Source organism: Thermobia domestica, chromosome 12 (genome assembly GCF_964235325.1).
Source record: "Thermobia domestica chromosome 12, izTheDome1.hap1.1, whole genome shotgun sequence".
In the NCBI taxonomy this organism is placed as follows: Eukaryota; Metazoa; Arthropoda; class Insecta; order Zygentoma; family Lepismatidae; genus Thermobia; species Thermobia domestica.
The window spans coordinates 74,600,783-74,620,986 of NC_137465.1; the positions used below are offsets into that span (position 1 = coordinate 74,600,783).

General features: G+C 36.9%; 1 protein-coding gene across 3 annotated transcripts in view; it reads right to left on the bottom strand.

Annotated features, from left to right (window-relative positions):
* Positions 1-20,204, bottom strand: part of c12.2 (von Willebrand factor A domain-containing protein c12.2) — a 1,756,568-nt gene that overhangs the window by 215,581 nt on the left and 1,520,783 nt on the right. For all 3 annotated transcript variants that reach the window (XM_081733805.1, XM_081733806.1, XM_081733807.1), the window contains exon 21: positions 3,222-3,360. In XM_081733805.1, coding sequence (XP_081589931.1) covers positions 3,222-3,360 — 139 coding nt within the window. The remainder of the gene's footprint in view (positions 1-3,221; positions 3,361-20,204) is intronic.

Here is a 20,204-nt window from a genome sequence, read left to right on the forward strand (position 1 = left end):
ACATTTGACAGTGGACAGAAAAGTCTTTCCCCCACAAGTATATCTATCATCAAACAGAACAACTTCAAGCTGAACTTGAAATGCTTCTTTTTTTCTGCCCGCAATAAACTGCTTTCTGGTGGAAATCCTAGAAAATCTTCAATAAGCACTAACACTCATGCTGGATTAGTCGTATAATCAAGAATTCTATGCGGATCTTCCCCTCCCTAACATATTTAGTGCTTTTCCCTCTGGGCCTTGCATCTTTCCCGACAAAAAAAATTTCATAGATAACAAAAGAAACATTGTTTATTTTGCGATAACATTTTTCAACGAGCAATGTTTTCTCTCTTACTTTTTTGGAAAAGTAAAATTTTTCTTTTGTACAAATTGGTGTGTCAAACAGTTGAACAATTAAAGAAATTTACCATTAATCGCGGTGAAATAGAAGTTCTCCAATTGATCCAACAGTTGCAAGCAAATTTCGAACAGAAACTAGTGTTCGTAGGATGTACACGGCAGACAACTACTACAGACTTTTCCCCAAGAAATTTGGTGAGTTTCTTCTCCACATTTTAAGTATCTAATAATAATATTGCATACTTTTTAAAGCTATTTTTACATTTAATATAGGCGGTAAGTGCATTAATGGATTTTTTACAGGATGATGACATGTCCTTAAGAAAATTACCATACACGCATTATCATTTGCAGTATACGAACATATTAACACATTCACCAACAATAATATTATTTAACAGAAATGAATTTCTCCTTCATCCGTCCCAGTAATTCAAATACGTACTAAATAGAGTATTTTCATATAGAATTTTACGTGTTTACGCTCATACATAATGTACTTACTGTATATTACTGCATACAATTACCGTTGAGAAAATTAAATTTTTGTAACCTCTCTGTAACGGACACCTCTCAGTAACGGACAAAAATTCCCGTCCCATTGGTGTCCGTTATTCAGAGGTTTCACTGTAGTAGAATGAGAACTTCGGTACAAACAGGAAAACAGAAAATTCAGTGATATGGAGACAAATAAACAGAAATTGAGTTTTATATATAAAATAAATTATTAGATAGATTTCTACACTTATGGTTATAACTTATACAAATAATCGGTTTTCAATCGTGAAAAAACTTAACTGTCAACCGATAATCATTTATACATATATCTTTCTAACAGGCACATACATGAATCTGGCAAGCGAGCATTACTCGTTATAGGAGTACTAATTTTTCAAATGTTAGAAACAGAATCTATTTAGCTGAGGAGATTAATATTGCATTCATAACGAAAAGGTCCTGGGTTCAAATCCGGGAAATTACATTTTTGTCTAAATCTTGAAGGAGAAAGTTTTTTTTTTTAATCTTATCATCCTCGATAGAGATGTTAGGATGCTTGAGAATACTAAAATTAAGTTTATTATAATTAAGAAAAAAGAGAGAAATTAAATTCTTGGCAATTTAATCATAGAACACCTCTCTAGGACGTCTTCAATTGTGCAATTTTTAAGATCCCCTTGCTCCTCTGTTATCTGGCTTTTAAACGAATATAGTTTTTTAGTGAACCAAATAGGTGTTATATCTCTTACTTTCTCCTCTCTCTCTACCTTCTTACTGGAGATGAATGTTCCGACAAATAGACTGCAGAGTAGATTTTCAAAATTAAAAACATGTACACTGTTACTGAAACATAATGTGTTGCTTAGCTTAACGTATCAGACCTGAAATCAAGAAACTGATAACCAAAATTATTTTAGTGATAATATTGTATTGATGTTACAAGTCTGAGCCTTAACTGCATAGACCTGCTCCTTACTTCTCACAGATTTTTATGCAACCTGCCTTCCTATAGGTAAATCATAGTTACATATTCCTTAAGACAAGCAACCTATAGAGCTCGTTGGGTGACGATCAATCGGTGAAGACTTCTTTATCCTGAAATATTCGCTGACTTCGTTGATCTTCCTTATTTGACGATTGTTGACGGTGGTCGACGATGTCTTCTTCGTTTCTGTCTTTAAAGTTGTTTACAGCCGGTACGTGGTGTTGGGAGTACGCACTCTTGATTGTGAGAATACATTAAAACACTAGATATAATAATACCGTTTTATCAGTTAGACTTTCAACATGGACTATAATCTTCACATTTTCTGATGCGTATTATAACAATCGATCAAGCATTCAGTAGTTTATAAACTACGCTACACCAACGACCCACAGTTGACGTCATTTGATTGAAACATTCTTATCTCGCTCATTTTATTCACTTGCATGAATTAAAGAAATTTGGTCTTAACGGGGGAAATCTCCTATGAAGAGATGGGAGACAAATTCAATCTTCGAATTAAGAAAACAGGTTTTCCGTGAGCTGAGATCTTGAGCTACAGCTTAGATAGTCAATTCTTGTTGGATATGGACGTCATGATGAACGAGATAATGACTATTCAGAAGTCGCAATTCATTATCAATCTTTGTACGCCAAAAGCGTAGTTTGATTTTTTTTTTGTTTACGTATCACTGAGTTTACTTAAGTTTAAATTGCAGCATGATAAGAATCTAGTAACAACACATTCCACAATCACAACACTACACTGGCTGTAAATAACTTCAGACGACAACCACGAAGAAGATGTCTTTGACAATCGTCAACAATCGTCAAATAACGAAGATCTACGAAATCAGCGAACATTTCAGAATAAAAGAAGTCACAACACCACATAGGCATTAATATTCACCAATTGATCGTCCCCCTACGAATTCTATGGGTTGCTCGGTCTTTGAGAGCTTCTCTTCACTTGGACACCTGGTCCTCACAAACACCTAACATTCTCTAGGACGCTTGGTCTCTGAGAGATACCTTAAATACACTCCTTGACCACAAAAGCCTTGGATCGTATTACCCTAGGATGCTCCCTACATCTCACCAACAAAACATTCAAACATCTAAAAGGACTTAGTATTAAAGACTGTAATTATTATTACTGTACATGAATTTTATAATAAATGGTGATTGGGAATGTCAAAAAAATTCCTGTATATCATTTTAAACTCTACCCTTACATATATATGAAGGACATTTTTTTCCTAACAATTTTTTTCTTTTAAGGTTTGATAAACATCCTCAAGTACGTTAATTTTTATTTTCTTTTTAATCGGTTTTGACGCTGAAGGAAAACACGTTGCTGATGTATTATATTAGTACAATATTACTTTTTCGTACAAACCTTTTGAAACGGAAATAGCAGCTACTATATTTGGTTCCTGAATGGGAATGGTCCAGTAGGTTTGCATTTCTGAGAAGTATTCTCCTCGCGCATCAATTTTCTCCTTAGGAACTCTGGATACATAAATTTGGACAGCATCCTGAAACAACATGTAAGGAACAGATAAATTTACTTTCATATTATGGAAGGCAGTGATAAGCAGAAATGATTGTCTGTTAAATCCAATTTGATGAGTTATAATTTGGTAGCAGAAATACAACTAGAAAATGTAATATTACTTTATCGATGTATCTAGTTTGTACGTAAACATCCGATAGTTTATGACTACAAAACAATAGTTCATTATTAGATAGTTTCCTTTGGCAAGTCAAAGACTTAGGATCATTATTAACAGATCAATCGAAAGATCTTTTTCATATAGATTTAGATTTAAGAGCTTACTATTTCCTTCTTTAGATCCCTGAAATCCATTAAGGGCTATATTTCCCCTCCGAAATTTTTATTACAGTGTATATAGAGATACATTAGAGTCCCATAGAGTCACAAGAAAATATTGTTTTTCACAACTGAATTAAACTTAATTGCTTTAGTATGGCTCTAGACTACGAATGTTCTGTTCTAATATTCAGTTTTGAAGACGTGTCTTAGTTCATTGTATGTTTCCAAAAAAACAGTTTAACCAAGTTTTTGCTTTCCCAAAGCACTATTGTTCCCACAAAATTCGGTACACACTATAAGGACTAAGCCGTCATTTTGACGGCATCACGTAAAACAATTTTCTATATCTCATAAATTTCTTTGACATACGCAACCATACTTTAGGACTTTTATTATTTTAAAGAGAGGTTTGATATAGCATATAATCATTGTGTGACTATTTTAAATAAATACATATTTTTGTTGTATACCCCTAGAAGGACCAGACCGTCAATTTAACTTCTTCATTTTAAAAATCTATATTTTGTTGTTGATGTGGACTGTTTTATAGGTGGTACGCTATATGGTAGTGTGTCTGTTGGAAATAATACATTTTGAAATATTTTACATTATTTTTTTCAAACGAGTTTGCTATTTGATATGTTTTATTTCTGCTTTTCAAAGCTGTACGGAAAAATATATATATGGCACTTCTTTGAATGATTTTCTCCTTCAATTATGTTCGTATCTCGTTGGTAACATTGTTCTCTGTAGAGATGAATGTTTCCTTGAAGATACATATGAATAATTACAAAAGGAAGATGAGACCTAATAAAATGTTACGTCCTTTCTAAGATTTGAGTGAAAATGAATTTCGCTTGGAAGAACAACATGGAGACTGCTTCGATGCAGTAGCGAGAATGCAGTGTCTCAAGCTACTTATTCAGATAAGAGGAATGAAACAGATACAGAAGTTTATAGAAGTAATCGATCAATTATTTTTAGATCAGCTCACGGGACACGTTGGCGTAAAGTGGACAGACAGAACAAAGCTGGGCGTACTGCCCTACACGACATCCTTCGCGAGAAACCTGTTTGTCATAGTATGCGTTACATCATATTGAAGATGGTGAATTTGGTAGTGTTTTTTGCTTGTTAATAGACGAAACAATGTTGAGAAACATTCTGAAATGCACCACTGTTGAAGCTCAAACAGCGTCAAGATTCTCTTTGGCTACTGTCAATTGCAGAACTCGTTTCATTTCTAGCAATATTGATATTTCGTGTAGCTTCAGATATACCCGTAAAGGAACTATAGAACATGAGCTGTGGACCAGTGTTTTCAGAAAGATTATGGAAAGAAAGGTATTTCTTGAAATAATGAAGTATCTTTGATTTGATGAAAAATGTCCTAGCTCTTCAAGGCCAAAAGCAAACTTCATCTGTGTAGAACTTATTCATTGAGAATTGTATCAGGCACTATAAAACCCACGACAGTGATTGTCAAGATGAACAGTTATTCTCTACTAAGATGAGATGCAAATTCATGTAATGTATGCCTAACAAGCCTGAAAAATTTGGATTCAAATTTGGTTGCTTGCAGTTGTAAAGTCACGGTATGAACTAAAAGTCTTTCCCTACCTGGGAAACTACTAAGAACGACGTCAGGACTCACATTTAGGCGAATATATTGTTCTGAAAATTATGGATCTTTTTCTCAACAGCGGACTGAATGTTACTTGCGATAACTTTCCTTGCAGGTTAAAAATGAACGGAATCTTTGAAAAAGAAACAGATGACTTTGATCGGTAGTCTGCGTCCAAATAGAGGAGAACTTCTCAAAATGTGCTTGAAACAGGAAGAAAAGGATGTTTCCTACAAACGTTTATGGATAGCAGTCAGGAAATCCACTCAGAGTACACAAATGTAAGCGCGAGAAAAGTGTTGCTGACTTGAGTTCAGTGCATAGAAGTTGAAAGAAAAATGCATTGAAAATGTAAATTCACTTCCATGTAAAAAAAAAAAAAAAAAAGTTCGATATAAAACTAATTATTTTGGTTCATTATACACAGGGTCTATGCTAAAGAAAAGTAGCCCAGCCAATGTCTACAGGACAAGTAGGGTGATCACGTGACTAGTATGAAAAGGATTTCATACGTAGGAATATAAGTATTATTCCTTTATTTTAACTTTTCATGTCACTGCCCAGTGGGCGAACTTCCGATATTAATATTATATTTAATATATTGACGGGGTTTAGTGGATCACCCTGTATTATATCATGAGAAAAACTTAGGCAAAACATAAACGAGTCGATTAAATAGATTAAATTCAAGTTAAAATATGAGAAATATAAAGAAAAATTATATACATCTCTTGGAATTAAATAGCCGTCAAACTGACGGCTCGGTACTTCTAGGGGGGTAAAAGTTTTGGTCCTTCTAGTGTTAAGATTGGATGTATGCTTATTTGCAGCTTTTTTCTTTCTTTCTTTCTTTCTTTTTTTCTTTTCTTTTTTTTACGAAGCACAAGCAAATGTTTATTTTTATCGGTTCTGTTAAACAGGACTGTAGTGTATTTTCTCGAATTGAACAAAACTAAAGATCCAATAATAATAATAAAATAATAATAATAATAATAATAATAATAATAATAATAATAATAATAATAATAATAATAATAATAATAATAATAATAATAATAATAATAATAATAATAGGGGTTTAAATGAGTTTCTTTACAATTATAAAAAGTTTAAACAAAAAATGAAAGACCATAAACAAAATTTTTAGGTACTTTGTACTTACATCGTAACCTTAGAAATGATGGTTAGTGTGCGCCGTTTCAACTAACTAAATTTCCTATTCAGCGGGTTTGCATATTCAGTTTCCTACGAAAACATTTGTGGTCATTCGAACACAAATCATTTAACGATTTCAACTTGTTTTACAAAAGATATTACGATATGTGAAAAACGTTTGTGCATTGCAGGAGCTGTAACTTCTAATTATTCTCCACAAATTCAATCGTATCTAACTGTAACCAAAGGTCGGTGCCGTAGAAAAGCACTCTATACAAAAGTCAAAAGCAAATTTGAGATGCCGTAAAAAATAGACACGCAGCTTGGGTGAGTAGTTTAGCAATAAAGTATTCATATATTAAAACTCAATGGGAGGTAAAGTTCAGAGTTCCCTGTTTGTAACAACACGGACATTGAGAACATTTCTTTAAATAACCCTTTCGCAATTTATTCCGTTTCAAATTTGTTTAGGAAAGAATATTAACAATTTGAACGTGTAAAATAATATAATTGAGATATTATTATAATAAATAATATCTCAGATAAAATATAATAAATATTTTTACTATTGTATTATTATATTCTGGCGCAACAAAATAATTCATAAAGTTTTATTAAACAAATAGAATATTTAATTTGTTTCTCGTCATTATACATTTTGGAATAGTAAAACCATAACTTATGTATAAATGTATGAAAGAATTATAATAAGAATGTCATATATATTTCCGAACGACTTTCAGTCGGTATGCTTATTTCAGATTGAAACACAAGTACTATTTGGAATACACTATAAAGTAAGACCCCTCTACAAGGTTCTGGCAAGGGATTGTAAAATCCAATAAATTGATCAATTAACCAACCTAATATAGTGACAAAAATGACAGAACACCATAGAAATGTAATAGTAATATCAAGTAAATGTAAGTTACGATTTAGTAATATTTTTACTTTACAATGTTGTATACACTTGATTACCAAAATTATAGTCTCCGTAACGATCTGTTGGAAATGTTATTAGCAATTTTCAATAAGTTTCACTTCGAGAAACAGATACAATGGTGGAATTATAACGAACAACAATTATCGTTTAGATTTTTGTCACAAGCTACTTAGGTGTTGAATATGAATGTGGATGCATAAAAAACATCTAGCGAAGAAACGGAATAATTTTGTATAGTGATTGAAAAGTCTGTATAAAGGAATTCATAGTCAAATTTTCGAAGCCAAAAGTTTATAGTTTAATGGAATGTTAATGTATTAAGTGATCATTGTGAGTATTAGAAGAGTTAATAAAATTGTTTCAACGAATAAGTATTCCATACTAGTATTCGAATGATAATGGTCATAACGAGTATGTTATACATGCATTACTAGCGAAGAGGGCGAAGGTGTGATATATAAAGATGCCATTTGAGTTGGTTCATATTTATTGGAATTATTGGTGAGTAATTTATTCTGATTATTCATAGTATAAGAAATTGTGTTACATTTGAAACTAATTTATGAAATTATTAATATTATGTTTTTGTTTAAATCCATATCCAACTATGAGGAAGAAGCCGTTGGAAGCTTGTTGAAGCTATATGTTACTTAAAACTTTCTTTTCAGGAATATCTATTTCCTATTTAATGTTAATGGTAATCTTACAGTTTGCATGTTATAAAGGCAATAGTTGAAATATTGAATTATCACATACCCTTATATGTATATTTCTTGCAAAGTAACATAAGATTACTACTTTCATTCAGTATATATATATATATATATATATATATATATATATATATATATATATATATATTGCGATTTCTTTTTGTTCAAACTAGGATATGTTTATTTGACTGTATTTGTAATTCACATATTATTTCTGAACCTGCCAAAAATCTTATTGTGTGAATGTGCACGAAGAAGTACAAATCTTCTGGGAAGAATTACGAAGAATTGCATTCTTCCCAAAAATGACGATACTACCCGTGTGCTGCTGGTATATGATACTAGGCCGGTTACACAGTATTCAATATCTAAGTTTTTGTTATTAGGACCATGATTACTTCATTCCTTGGTTTAATTTTATGGTGAATTAAAAAATGGCAGGAAGGTTGGGCCGGCGAAAGTAGGTTCAGATATTCACTTATACAGGTTGTCCATGAAGTCCGTTGCCACCTCGTGTATCTTCGAATCGACTGCGAATATGAAAAAACGCAAAAACAAGGTCATCATTATTTTAAGGGGCTTGGATTTTGAGCTATAAAAGGTCCACCCCAGACACCCTCATTTTGGGGTACTTTGAGTCAACTTGGAAATTTTAAATGGCAAAGGAAGTCGAGTAATATATCGTTGGAAAGGACTTGAGAAGAGAAATATTTCGCCGAAAGTTTTAAGTCCCTATGTTGACCCCATCCAAAATGGCGAGGGTTTACATTTCGTGTCCATAAAGTTCGTTGCCACCTCATGTATCTTCGAAACAACTGGGAATATGATAAAATGAAAAAGCACGACTCCCCATACCTCTATCTGGGGGTGTCTGGGGTGGACCTTTTATAACTCAAAATTCAAGTCCCTTAAAATAATGATGGACGTGTTTTTGCGTTTTATCATATTCTTAGTCGCTTCGAAGGTACACGGGGTGGCAACATACTTTATGGACAGGAAATATGAACCCCCACCATTTTGGATGGGATCAACATAGGGACTTGAAACGACCAGGAAAATATTTCTCTTGTCGAGACCTTTCCAACGATATATTACTCGATCCCTTTTGCTATTTAAAATTTTCAAGTTGACCCCACGTACCCCTGTATGGGGGTGTCTGGAGTGGACCTTTTATAGTTCAAAATTCAAGCCCCTTAAAAAATGATGGACGTGTTTTTGCGTTTTCTCATATTCGCAGTCGTTTTCCAGACAGACGGGGTGGCATCGGACTTTATGAACAGGAAATGTGAACCCTCGCCATTTTGGATGGGATCAACATAGGGACTTGAAATTTTCGGCGAAATATTTCTCTTGTCAAAACCTTTCCAACCATATATTACTCGACCCTCTTGCCAAGAAAATGTATCTGTTACGTCATTGTCACGCAGAATAATAATAAATCATTGGTGTTACTAATAGCGCAAAGAATATCGATGCTATATTCGGCCGATAGTTCGAATTTGAGCTTTTCTTTGTTCAGCATCGGATAGGAACAAGACACAACAGCTAAGCCATTTTCCGAGAAGGAATTTTTAAAAGTGGAAAATTTCTGAGGATTAACCTATTGAAAACGCGCGTAATGTTTTCTAACAAAATGCTTACTTTTTTTTCATTTTTGCACAACCTCACGAAACCACGGGGCGGGGGGGATAGGACAAAAGATACTAAGAAGATGCACGTCTAAACTGAGGGATGGACTCGCAGTTGATTTTGGATCCCTTCAGCAGAAGTAAGACAAGAGAGCAAGGCCAAGGGACAAAACAACCGAAAGTGCGGATTCAACAAACTCTACAGACAAAGCGAATTTTGGCGACAAACAAGCTTCAAACCTTTTCATTCGGAAGGGGTCGGGTGCAAGCGTGTGATGAGGGCCTACGATTCTTGGCCCATGGCACTTATATTCAAGCGGGGTTTTCACGTTGTTCGCCACACGAATCAATGCAAGACGATACTAAGTCCACACTAAAACCGCTCAGGCCCTTTCTCCCTTTGTTTTATACTGACCGCATGAATAGTGTGCCCATAAGTGTAAGTAGTACATGAAAAAACTGACGTGAAGGAGTCAGAACTACTGTTTTCGGTTCAGAGGGAAATTATAGCAACAATACTAACAGGATACCTTAAGATACATACATTTTTTATGTTAATACAAAAACGATGGGAGGGCCGGGCACATGGGGCCCCTTATGACGGGCCGCCTCTGCTCAAAAGGATAGAATTTGGTAAATATGTTGTTGAGTCATGTAAGCAAAGAAAGAACAGATGGCAACTTTGAAAATTTGCTAAAGAAATTGGAAAAGTACATTACGTTAATTCATTTTTTTTTAAAAAGAAGTCAAACTGGAAACAAAAATTCCATGAGTCATGAGTCGCTACTGATCTAAAATGAACTCATCATTGCAGGAAATAATTTGAAATAATTTAAACAAAACAGTGTCGTCAAACACGCTCATGAATATTACCTTGAATATAGCTTTTATCGTACAATCAAAAATTCAAATTAAAGGAAAGTTAAACAGGAATGAATCCAAATTTTTAGAAATTTAAAAACGTCTTCAAATTCTCTTCACGCTTTCTTTTCCAGTACACAGAGGCGCCTTAACATTTGAGTTGCCACCATTTCCTTGGAAATCGAAAACAAATAAAATCGTAGATTAAAAAAAAGTTAATACTTATTACCTTATACCGTGTTATTCTTAGTAATAATTATTTTATAAATATATTGTAAAATACCTCAAATATTTTAGGTGCCGCAGTTTCTTTGACTTGTGAGGGAAAAACGGATAGCAACGTATATAATACGTATTTGATAAGATGTGTGGCAACGTTCTCCCCTGTAATAGTTGTCAGAGAAACGTTATTTGATATTGCTTCGTGTAAATATGATTAGCCATACACTGATCAGCCAGAACATTATGGCCACCTACCTAATAGTCTATATGTCCACTTTTGGCACTGATAACAGCGGCGACGTATCTTTGACATGGAAGCAATGAGGCCTTGGTAGATTGCTGGATGGAGTTGAAACCACATCTGTACACACATGTCACCTAATTTCCGTAAATTTCGGAGAGGGGGGGGGGGCGATGCGCTCTGAAGTCACGTTCAATCACATCCGAGATATGTTCGATTGGGTTCAGATCCGACGAGTAAGTGGGTCAGCATATCAACTGGATCTCGCCATTGCACAGTGGGCCAGAAGCAGAATCTGACTGGAAAAAAAGTAGTTTTCTCAACTATGTCTAATCTACATTCGAACAGCCAAGTTGTGTTAAGTGATAACCAAAGTTTTTTGCTGCATATCAATAAATACAGATAGCCTGTAGTGGTGGTCGAAGCAGGTCAAAGTTGATAGTTCATTATCTGCTTTGTAGGGCGCTGAATTTTGGTGGTATGAACATAAAGTTTGTGGTTTAATTGTACCTATGAAAAGGCAAGGAACGTTCGCGAAATAAGCTATGAGTAAAGGTATATATACAGATAGTGATCAGAAAAATGGAAACACCTGAACGAAATTGCAACTTACCAGATTAATATGGTGTCGGGCCTCCTTTCGCCTTCAGAACAGCCTTGATGCGACGTGGGATGGAGACATAGATGTCGTGAATGGTAGCAAGTGGAATTTTACACCATTCCTCGTGCAGGGCATCGGCCAGTTCTGTGAGAGAGGATGGAGGTGGAAATCGTCGCCGGAGTCGTGTTTCCAAGACGAACCACAGATGTTCAATTATGTTGAGATCTGGGGATTGGGCGAGCCAGGGGAGGTGTTGAACTTCATCCCGATGTTCCTCAAACCACGATGCAACAACGCCAGCTGTGTGAATGGGTGCATTATCATCCTGGAAGATGGCGTCATTGTCCGGGAACAACATCCGGACCATTGGATGCAAGTGGTCTCCTAAAATTGCGACATAATCGTTGGCAGTGATTCGTTCGCTAAGTGTGACAGGACCCAATGAAAACCATGATATGGCGGCCCACAGCATCACCGAGCCGCTGCCATGTTTCACAGTTGGGCGGAGACACTGCAGATCATAAGCTTCTTTGGGCGTTCTCCACACATAAACACGGCCTGTAGTTGGGAATAGGGTGAAGGATGACTCATCCGACCATATCACATGTTTCCAGTCCTCAACGGTCCAAGTTGCATGGTCGCGGCACCATTTGCGGCGTGCGAAAGCGTTATGGTCTCTGATGAGCGGTTTGGCCCGTACAACACGACCCCGTAAGTTCATGTTATGTAATTCGCGGAGGATTGTGATTGTCGAAACAGAGTGGGGGAGGTGCTGATTGAGTTCCTCTGTCACTTTCTCCGTAGTGGCACGACGGTTCTGCGTGACAATGCGCTTTAATACCCGGCGTGACCTGTCACTCATGATTTTCTTCCACCCATTGTTCCGCTTCCCCGATGTGGTTTTCCCGTGTGTTGTGTAGGCCGTCATCACCTTCGACACTGTTCCACGCGACACACCTAACACAGTAGCCACTGCCGTCACACTCACTGCACATAACCGCGCACCAACAATTTGCCCTCTTTGAAAATCTGAGAGGTCTCCCATTTTATACTACCCCCGTCTACTGCAGCCACTGGACACTGCTGTTCCACTGCGCCTGACGTAGTATGGAGACTAACCTAACACACTACCACCAGCGGTCCGGCGCTGCGGGCGCCACGACACCACTGCCAACCCATACAACTACAAGTGTTTCCATTTTTCTGATCACCATCTATATATGCACTTGCTGTTTGACTTAAGTTTTGTTTGATTGGTTTATGTTGCTTTCCTGTAGAAGAATTTCTAGAAAGTGGAAGTAATTACGTAGTAAAGAACTAGTGTTGCCACGAGACGAGACGAGACGAGACTTCAGGCTGTCTCGTCTCGTGTCTCATCTCGAAAAAATCTGCTCGTCCCGTCTCGTGTCTCGTCTCGAGATGTTCTGTCCCGTCTTGTCCCGTCTCGTCTCGTTTGTCTCGTCTTGTCTCGTAAAAATATAGCAGCATACCATGGGAACGAAAGTAAAATGTAGCAGGCTGCACTATGCTAATCAAGATACAACTAACAAGGGAAGAGAGGGAGATTATATATCGAAGTGGAAGATGGTTTATATACCAATCGAAAGGACTAATGACGCCTATTACAAAACTGTAATAAAAATTTTCCGAATGCATATACTGTGCGAGTTATATGAATATACAGGGTGTCCAGATAATCCATTTCCACCCCTTGAAATCGCAAACGATGAGACAGATGCCAAAACTGGAAAACACGTTTTTGATCATTATAAAAGTACAATGTATCAAAGCAAACATTGTTGTTCCAGGGCCACCCGCAGAGTCCCAGGCGGGATCCAACTCAAAAATTACAAAAGGTAAGGGGGGGGGGGAAACTTCTTGAGAAATGAAAGAAGACGAACAAGTCCCAACTCTCTAAAATTACCCTGTGCAAAATGGCGGCCGGTCAAACTGTCAGCAAAAACGTCATTGTAGAGTCTATGGCCACCCTCCAAAGAAAGAAAAAAAAACTGAAACTGTAAGACAGATGTCAAAAAAGAAAAACATGTGTGTCATCTTTTCAAAAGTACAATGATTGAAAGTAAAAATGTTTGTCCCAGGATCCTCCACAAGGTTCCAGACGGAGTCCTACTCAAAATTTTCAAATGGCAAATATAGTCAAATAAAGCTGTTGAGAAATAAAAGAACACGGAACAAGTCTCGATCCTCTAAAATTACCCGGTGTAAAATGGCGGCCGGTCAAAATGTACATCTTCATTTCGATTTTCTGAGCACGTTCACTTTCCATTTTGCAATCGGCACTTGTTTTCATTCTGAGACATTTGTACGTACACCTGTATTTACTGTTCCTGGTGCAAGGAATTCTTTCGTTTGAATCATTTTATAATTGATAAACCAGATAACGAGCATAAGTACCACTGTTGTGCCGTCATAAACGTAAATAAGTAGAGGTAAGAGTATTTACTTCTGATGGCTCCAACCTCTACTTATTTATGTTCGTGGAAGTACATTATATGTTAACTAGTCAGTTCTATACTCAAAGATGTCAAATGTTGTCGTTTCTTTTCTTTATGTCTTAATTTGCTTTTATTTTATTTTTTTTTATTTATTTATTTAGACATTACTGGGCTCAAAGAGCAGAATCTCACAGTAGGGGCATTTCCTTTCTTTCCGTTGAGTAAAAGAATTAAAGTGAAAATAAACTAAAACTCGGTTACAGAAAGAACAACTAAAATGCAAGATGTTTGCACAGTATTATCATAGAGCGTCCATACTTGTTCTATCTGATTTCATTTAATAACAGCTTTAAACGATGTGCTACTTGACCTCTCTTGCCATTTGAACAATTTGAGCATGACCCCGCCTGGGACATTGTGGAGGAACCTGAGACAAATATTTTTACTTCCAATCATTGTACTTTTGAAATGATGACACACATGTTTTCCTGTTTTGACATCTGCCTCACCGTTTCAGTATTTTTTTGGGGGTGGCCACCGACTTTACAATGACGTTTTTGCTGACAGTTTGACCGGCCGCCATTTTGCACAAGGTAATTTTAGAGTATTGAGACTTGTTCCGTCTTCTTTCATTTCCCAAGAAGTTTCGAACGATATGCTACTTGACCCCTTACCTTTTGTAATTTTTTAGTTGGACCCCTCCCAGTACACTGCGGGTGGCCTTGTGACAAGAATTTTTGTTTTGATACGTTGTACTTTTAAAAAGATCAAACACGTGTTTTCCAGTTTTAGCATCTGTCTTATCGTTTGCGATTTCAAGGGGTGGAAACGGATTATCTGGACACTCTATATATTCATATAACTCGCATAGTATATGCATTCAGAAAATTTTTATTACAGTTTTGTAATAGGCGTCAATAGTGCTTTCGATTGGTATATAAACCATCTTCCACTTCGATATATAATCTTCCTCTCTTCCCTTGTAAGTTACAAGTATTACCCAGAACACACAAGACAAGAAATGTCACGGTAGCTACACCGTGAAGCCTTCACCTCTGGTGTATGTGGTAGTCGGTCGATCTCGGTTAGTGCCATGTGAGCTTTGTGGTGGACAAACATTGAATGTGTGTGGGGACCGCGGTGGTTCAGTGGTAGAGCGTTCACCTCTGGTGCTTGGGGTCTCGGGTTCGATCCCAGCCCCGCCAAGTGAACTTTGTGGTGGACAAACACCGTGTGCGTGGGTTTCCTGGGGGTTCTCCCGTTTCCTCCCACTTTCTTCATTCCACCATTTCATTCATTACTCATCATCACTGTCTCCTTTAGCCTAACCGGCATAACCGTGGGACGTAAAACTCAAAGATTTCATTTCATTTCATTTCATTTTTCGAATGTGTGTGTTTTCTCGAAGTTGTCTAGTATCCTACCACTTTCTTCATTCCACTAATTTTCCCATCATCATCCATTCGGCCAAAGTTGCCTAAAGGTCTTAAAAATAAATTCAAATAAGCTCACAAGGCAATTTACAAGATAATATATCTCTGCTGTTAGTTGTCTGAGGCTTCTCGACCCTGGCTTCTTTTTTGAACGTTCTAAAACATTGAAATTTGTTTCACCAGTTTCAATACACGAATATACAGTAAATTGCTCATAGGTACGTCGAAGATGAAGACACTAATGTTAAATAATGTTTACACGACAAGCAAAGTTCGATGTAAAGGTGTCATCATCCCCGACACTATCGTATACTATCAGCCCACTTGCTTTATAGTGTCTGTATATATATATATATATATATATATATATATATATATATATATATATATATATATATATATATATATATATATATAGAGAGAGAGAGAGAGAGAGAGAGAGAGATGGAAAGATATATAGAGATAAATAGAGAGATAGATATGTGTGTACACTTTGATTTCATATATTCCAGCCTTTAGGTTTCACAGAGTTAACCCATAACAATCCAAAAACTACTTTCCATTTTAGCATATTTAGATTTGTTGCAATTATTTTATTTTTTTTTTAAAAAGCTCGGAACCAAATCATTTTATTGAGTAATGGAAAGTATTTGATTAAAATTTTATATGTTACTGCACACTAAGCTCTACTTAAAGTGCCATAGTAATGGGAGCTGAACGACACATCGGACGAAAGAATGCTTGGGGCCAGTCTTCACCTCCATGGTTCAAATCTGTTCCCATAACCGCGGGATGTGTGCTACTATATGGTGGTTGCCCCGTTTGTGTAAGAAACTCATGACAGTACATCCAGATTAGCTAGTGGCTAAAAAAAGTTGATTTTTGGGTGGCCATTTTGGATTAAAGTTTCTTATATTGTCGGGATCTATTCGCAATCATACAACGTACATCTTCATACCAAGCTGAGCGGTCTGCGGCGATAGACCATGGGCTTGAAGGCCCCGGGTTGAGTCCCGGAAGGGTCATGTGTATGGATTTTAACAACATTTGTTTTTTCGTATTGTGTCAGGGGGGAAATCGTACGGGATAAGAGGATTTCAGTCTGAAAAACATGGAGAGAATATCCTCCCCAGGATACTTTCATGGGAGTAAGGAATTAGTAAAAATATAGGATATACATTTTATAGCAGGTTTAAAAATATGGTTTGGGTATCCTATTTCTTTTCTGTTAATTATGTTCTTCAATGTTCGAATTTTGATCATTCTCATGACATTTTCTGTTTTTAACGGAGTTCCATGAATATTATACCAAATGTTCTTTAAACTTATTAAGTTCGAGAGGTTTTATATGCCTGTAAGAAACAGTTTCTGAAGATAATTCAGGTCCTAATGAATATTATTCACTAGGAAAGGGAAGTATTCCCCTCCTCTCAACATGGAAGCAGAGGGCAATTTCGCACTCTGGTCAGATCAAACATTTCTGCGTAACAAAACGAAGGTCCCCCTGTAAAACTTCTTTACCTAAAGTGTTATTATTAGTATCATAAATTTGCTGAAAGCAAACAATGTAAAGGGTTCGTCGATAATATCTTTGCTTTCTTTGTCCTCCGCCAGCCTTCCAAACGAAGAGGTGAATTTTACAACATGACTGCTGTATAATAAGCGAGCGATTGGTAAAATGGTAAAAGTGTGTTTTTATGTGTATGTGTATGTGTGTGTGTGTGTGTGTGTGAGAGAGAGAGAGAGAGAGAGAGAGAGAGAAGACAGAATTTTAGTTGCAAGATGACATACTTCAATTGCCGTTTTCGGTTCATATAGCAAAAAGAATACCGCCACCAGAGAATAAAGACAAGTGTAGACCTTACCCAGTTTTCAAATTGAATAGATGGTGGTGGTAGTTCGGTTTCTTGACCTTGTAAATATCTTCCCTTTCTTTGATTTTGTTTGTCATCATTCCAGCCAGAAATAAAAAAAAAGAGAATTCCTCAGTTTACAGCAAGGGGAGTTGGGGACAAGACATTAAGGATGATATTCCTGGAAGCTCATGTATCACGATTGTTTCATTCAATAGACAGAGGACACTTTTCTATGAAGGCTTTTCAACATGTTTTCTCACAAAGGGGATTTTCCTTTTGCAATCTATATGACCAGTGGCAATTTCAATCTTGGCCATTCCCGCCAGCGTTTTCATTTTCGAGACACGAGACGAGACGAGCCATTTCACAAGACGTCCCGTCTCGTCTCGTGTCTCGTCTCGTTTTCGAGACGGGACAAGTAGCCTGTCTCGTCTCGTGTCTCGTCTAAGTTGGTTCTGTCCCGTCTCGTGGCAACACTATAAAGAACTGCTATTGGAAATTCAAATTGACATTTAAAAATGTACGTCCATGTCTGTATCGAGGTCTTTCGTTATGGTGTACTTTGATATGCATTTCGAAATACAGTTCTGACCTACTGCCCATTCTTGCCCAATTTTAATATTTATCTTATTTTCAAAGGTAGGTGTAGAGAGCCGGACATGCTCGCCGTGACGCGCAAGGACCTGTACGAGGTGTTGCGTTCTAAACCATCAAACTAAGCACTTAATAATTATGTATGTTACGAACAAATATGGAATGGAAAGCCTTTCTCTGGATGTTCTTTGCAGTGTGAAAGTGACTTTAAGTGCCTTCAAAGGTGATTTAGGTAAGTGTTGGAAACTGTGTAATAGAACGACTGACAGATTTTTATCCAAACATAATGATTGGTTGGAAGGACATATTAAGTTCTCTGATAAACGTTTACTGCTTTAAAAACGATCTCTCGAAGCCAAGAGAATAGGCCTTCGACAATCAAATCAGACAGACCTAGTAAACCTTTCAAAGATTCGGAAAGAAGTAGTTGAAAAACCTTGGAAAACCACTCGTTACTTGCATTCTGAGCAAGAGCTGGTGTTGGCTACCAAAAGGTCATTAAGAGCTGCTGGAGAAAGTGGTGCCGCAGTTGTATTAGAAGAAATCACTCAAACGACACCTAAGAGAGCAACGAAATACAAGAAGTCTTGTCGTTCGCCAAAACTCTATCCGAACACTTATTCTCCGGATGAAGCCGTAGTACTTATTGTAGATAACAATTTATCTAAAAGACAGTATACCAATTTGAGACTAGGCGCAAAGGCAAAACATTGTGATATATATCCTTCGTATAATGTGGTGCGGAAAGCAAAATTAGAGAGTTATCTCAGAGAAGAGAATATTATAGTAACTGACGTGTCGGCCGAAGTTCATTTACAAGAAATAATAGAGCAGACAATTGAGCGCATCGTGACTTTACAGGAAGATGTTATTAAACAGTGTGTCAGAGATGGAGACATAATCAAACTAGTGTGTAAGTGGGGTTGCGATGGAAGCAGTTGTCATAGTGTATAAAAGCATAAAGTTCAAGCAGAAGATGAATCGAACAGTGGAACAGTGTATATAGTGACTCCGATATGTTTGCTATCTCCTTCGTTCCCTTAGAGTTGTATTCAACATCACATGAGGAGGTTGACAAAGCAAGTTTGTGGCAAAACCCCAGACCATCATCGCCTAGATTTTGTTGACCCATTAAGCTGTTGTACCAGAAAGAGACAACTAAACTGTCGAGAAAGGAGGCACGTTTAATGGAAACGCAAATACATCATTTGAAGCCTACTAATGTACTAATTCAGCAAAAGGAAGTAAATGTTATGCCTGAACTTGTGATCACACTGGTGGATGGGAAGATGTGCAACTCTGTTACAGAAACTTCCCCTCAAAAGTGCTATAATATGTGGATCTACTCCTAAAAATATGAACAATATTGAATTACGAATATTATTACGAGGCAGCCATCTTGCCTATCGGAATGGTCTTCGAGGAAGCTCAAGAAGCAACATATAAGCACATTAGAGCAAATAGGGCAGCTCATGCAAGAAAAACTTCTCGAAAAGAGAATATTCGCGATGTATTCCACATGTTCCTCCTGAGGTCCGATCCTATCATTTCAATCTCCTTTCCGAAGCAAAAACAATACTCATTCCCCCCTTATGTAAAGAAATTACTTACAGAACCTGCTATTAAACCAGGAACAGAACCAGGAAGGTGAAATAGGCCATGGCCAAAATCGCGATACTGATATTGGGGGTGCGGTGGCTCAGTGGTAGAGCGTTCACCTCTGGTGCTTGGGGTCCCGGGTTCGATCCCACCCCCCGCCAAGTGAACTTTGTGGTGGACAAACACCGTGCTCGTGGGTTTTCTCGGGGTTCTCCCATTTCCTCCCACTTTATTCATTCCACCATTTCACTCATCTCTCATCATCACCGTCTCCTTTAGCCTAACCGGCATAACCGTGGGACGTAAAACTTAAAGATTTCATTTCATTATTCGCGATACTGATAACTGTGATGATGGTGACGATGACGTCGATGAGGATGATGATGATCATAATAACTATGCAGACGGCGACAACGAAGACTACAGTGATGATGTTCTAGACCTCTGAAAGATTAGATCCTTTCTCTCTTCAATCTTTGCAGGTAAAGCACATTGTTCTCTATTTGGCTATTTTTTTTCGTTTCTTTTATCTCATAGCTTTTAGTTCATTATTTCTCCCTTACGCATCGTTTCTCAGTTGTTTTGAATATATAGTTGTCACTTATGGCACCGAGTAATA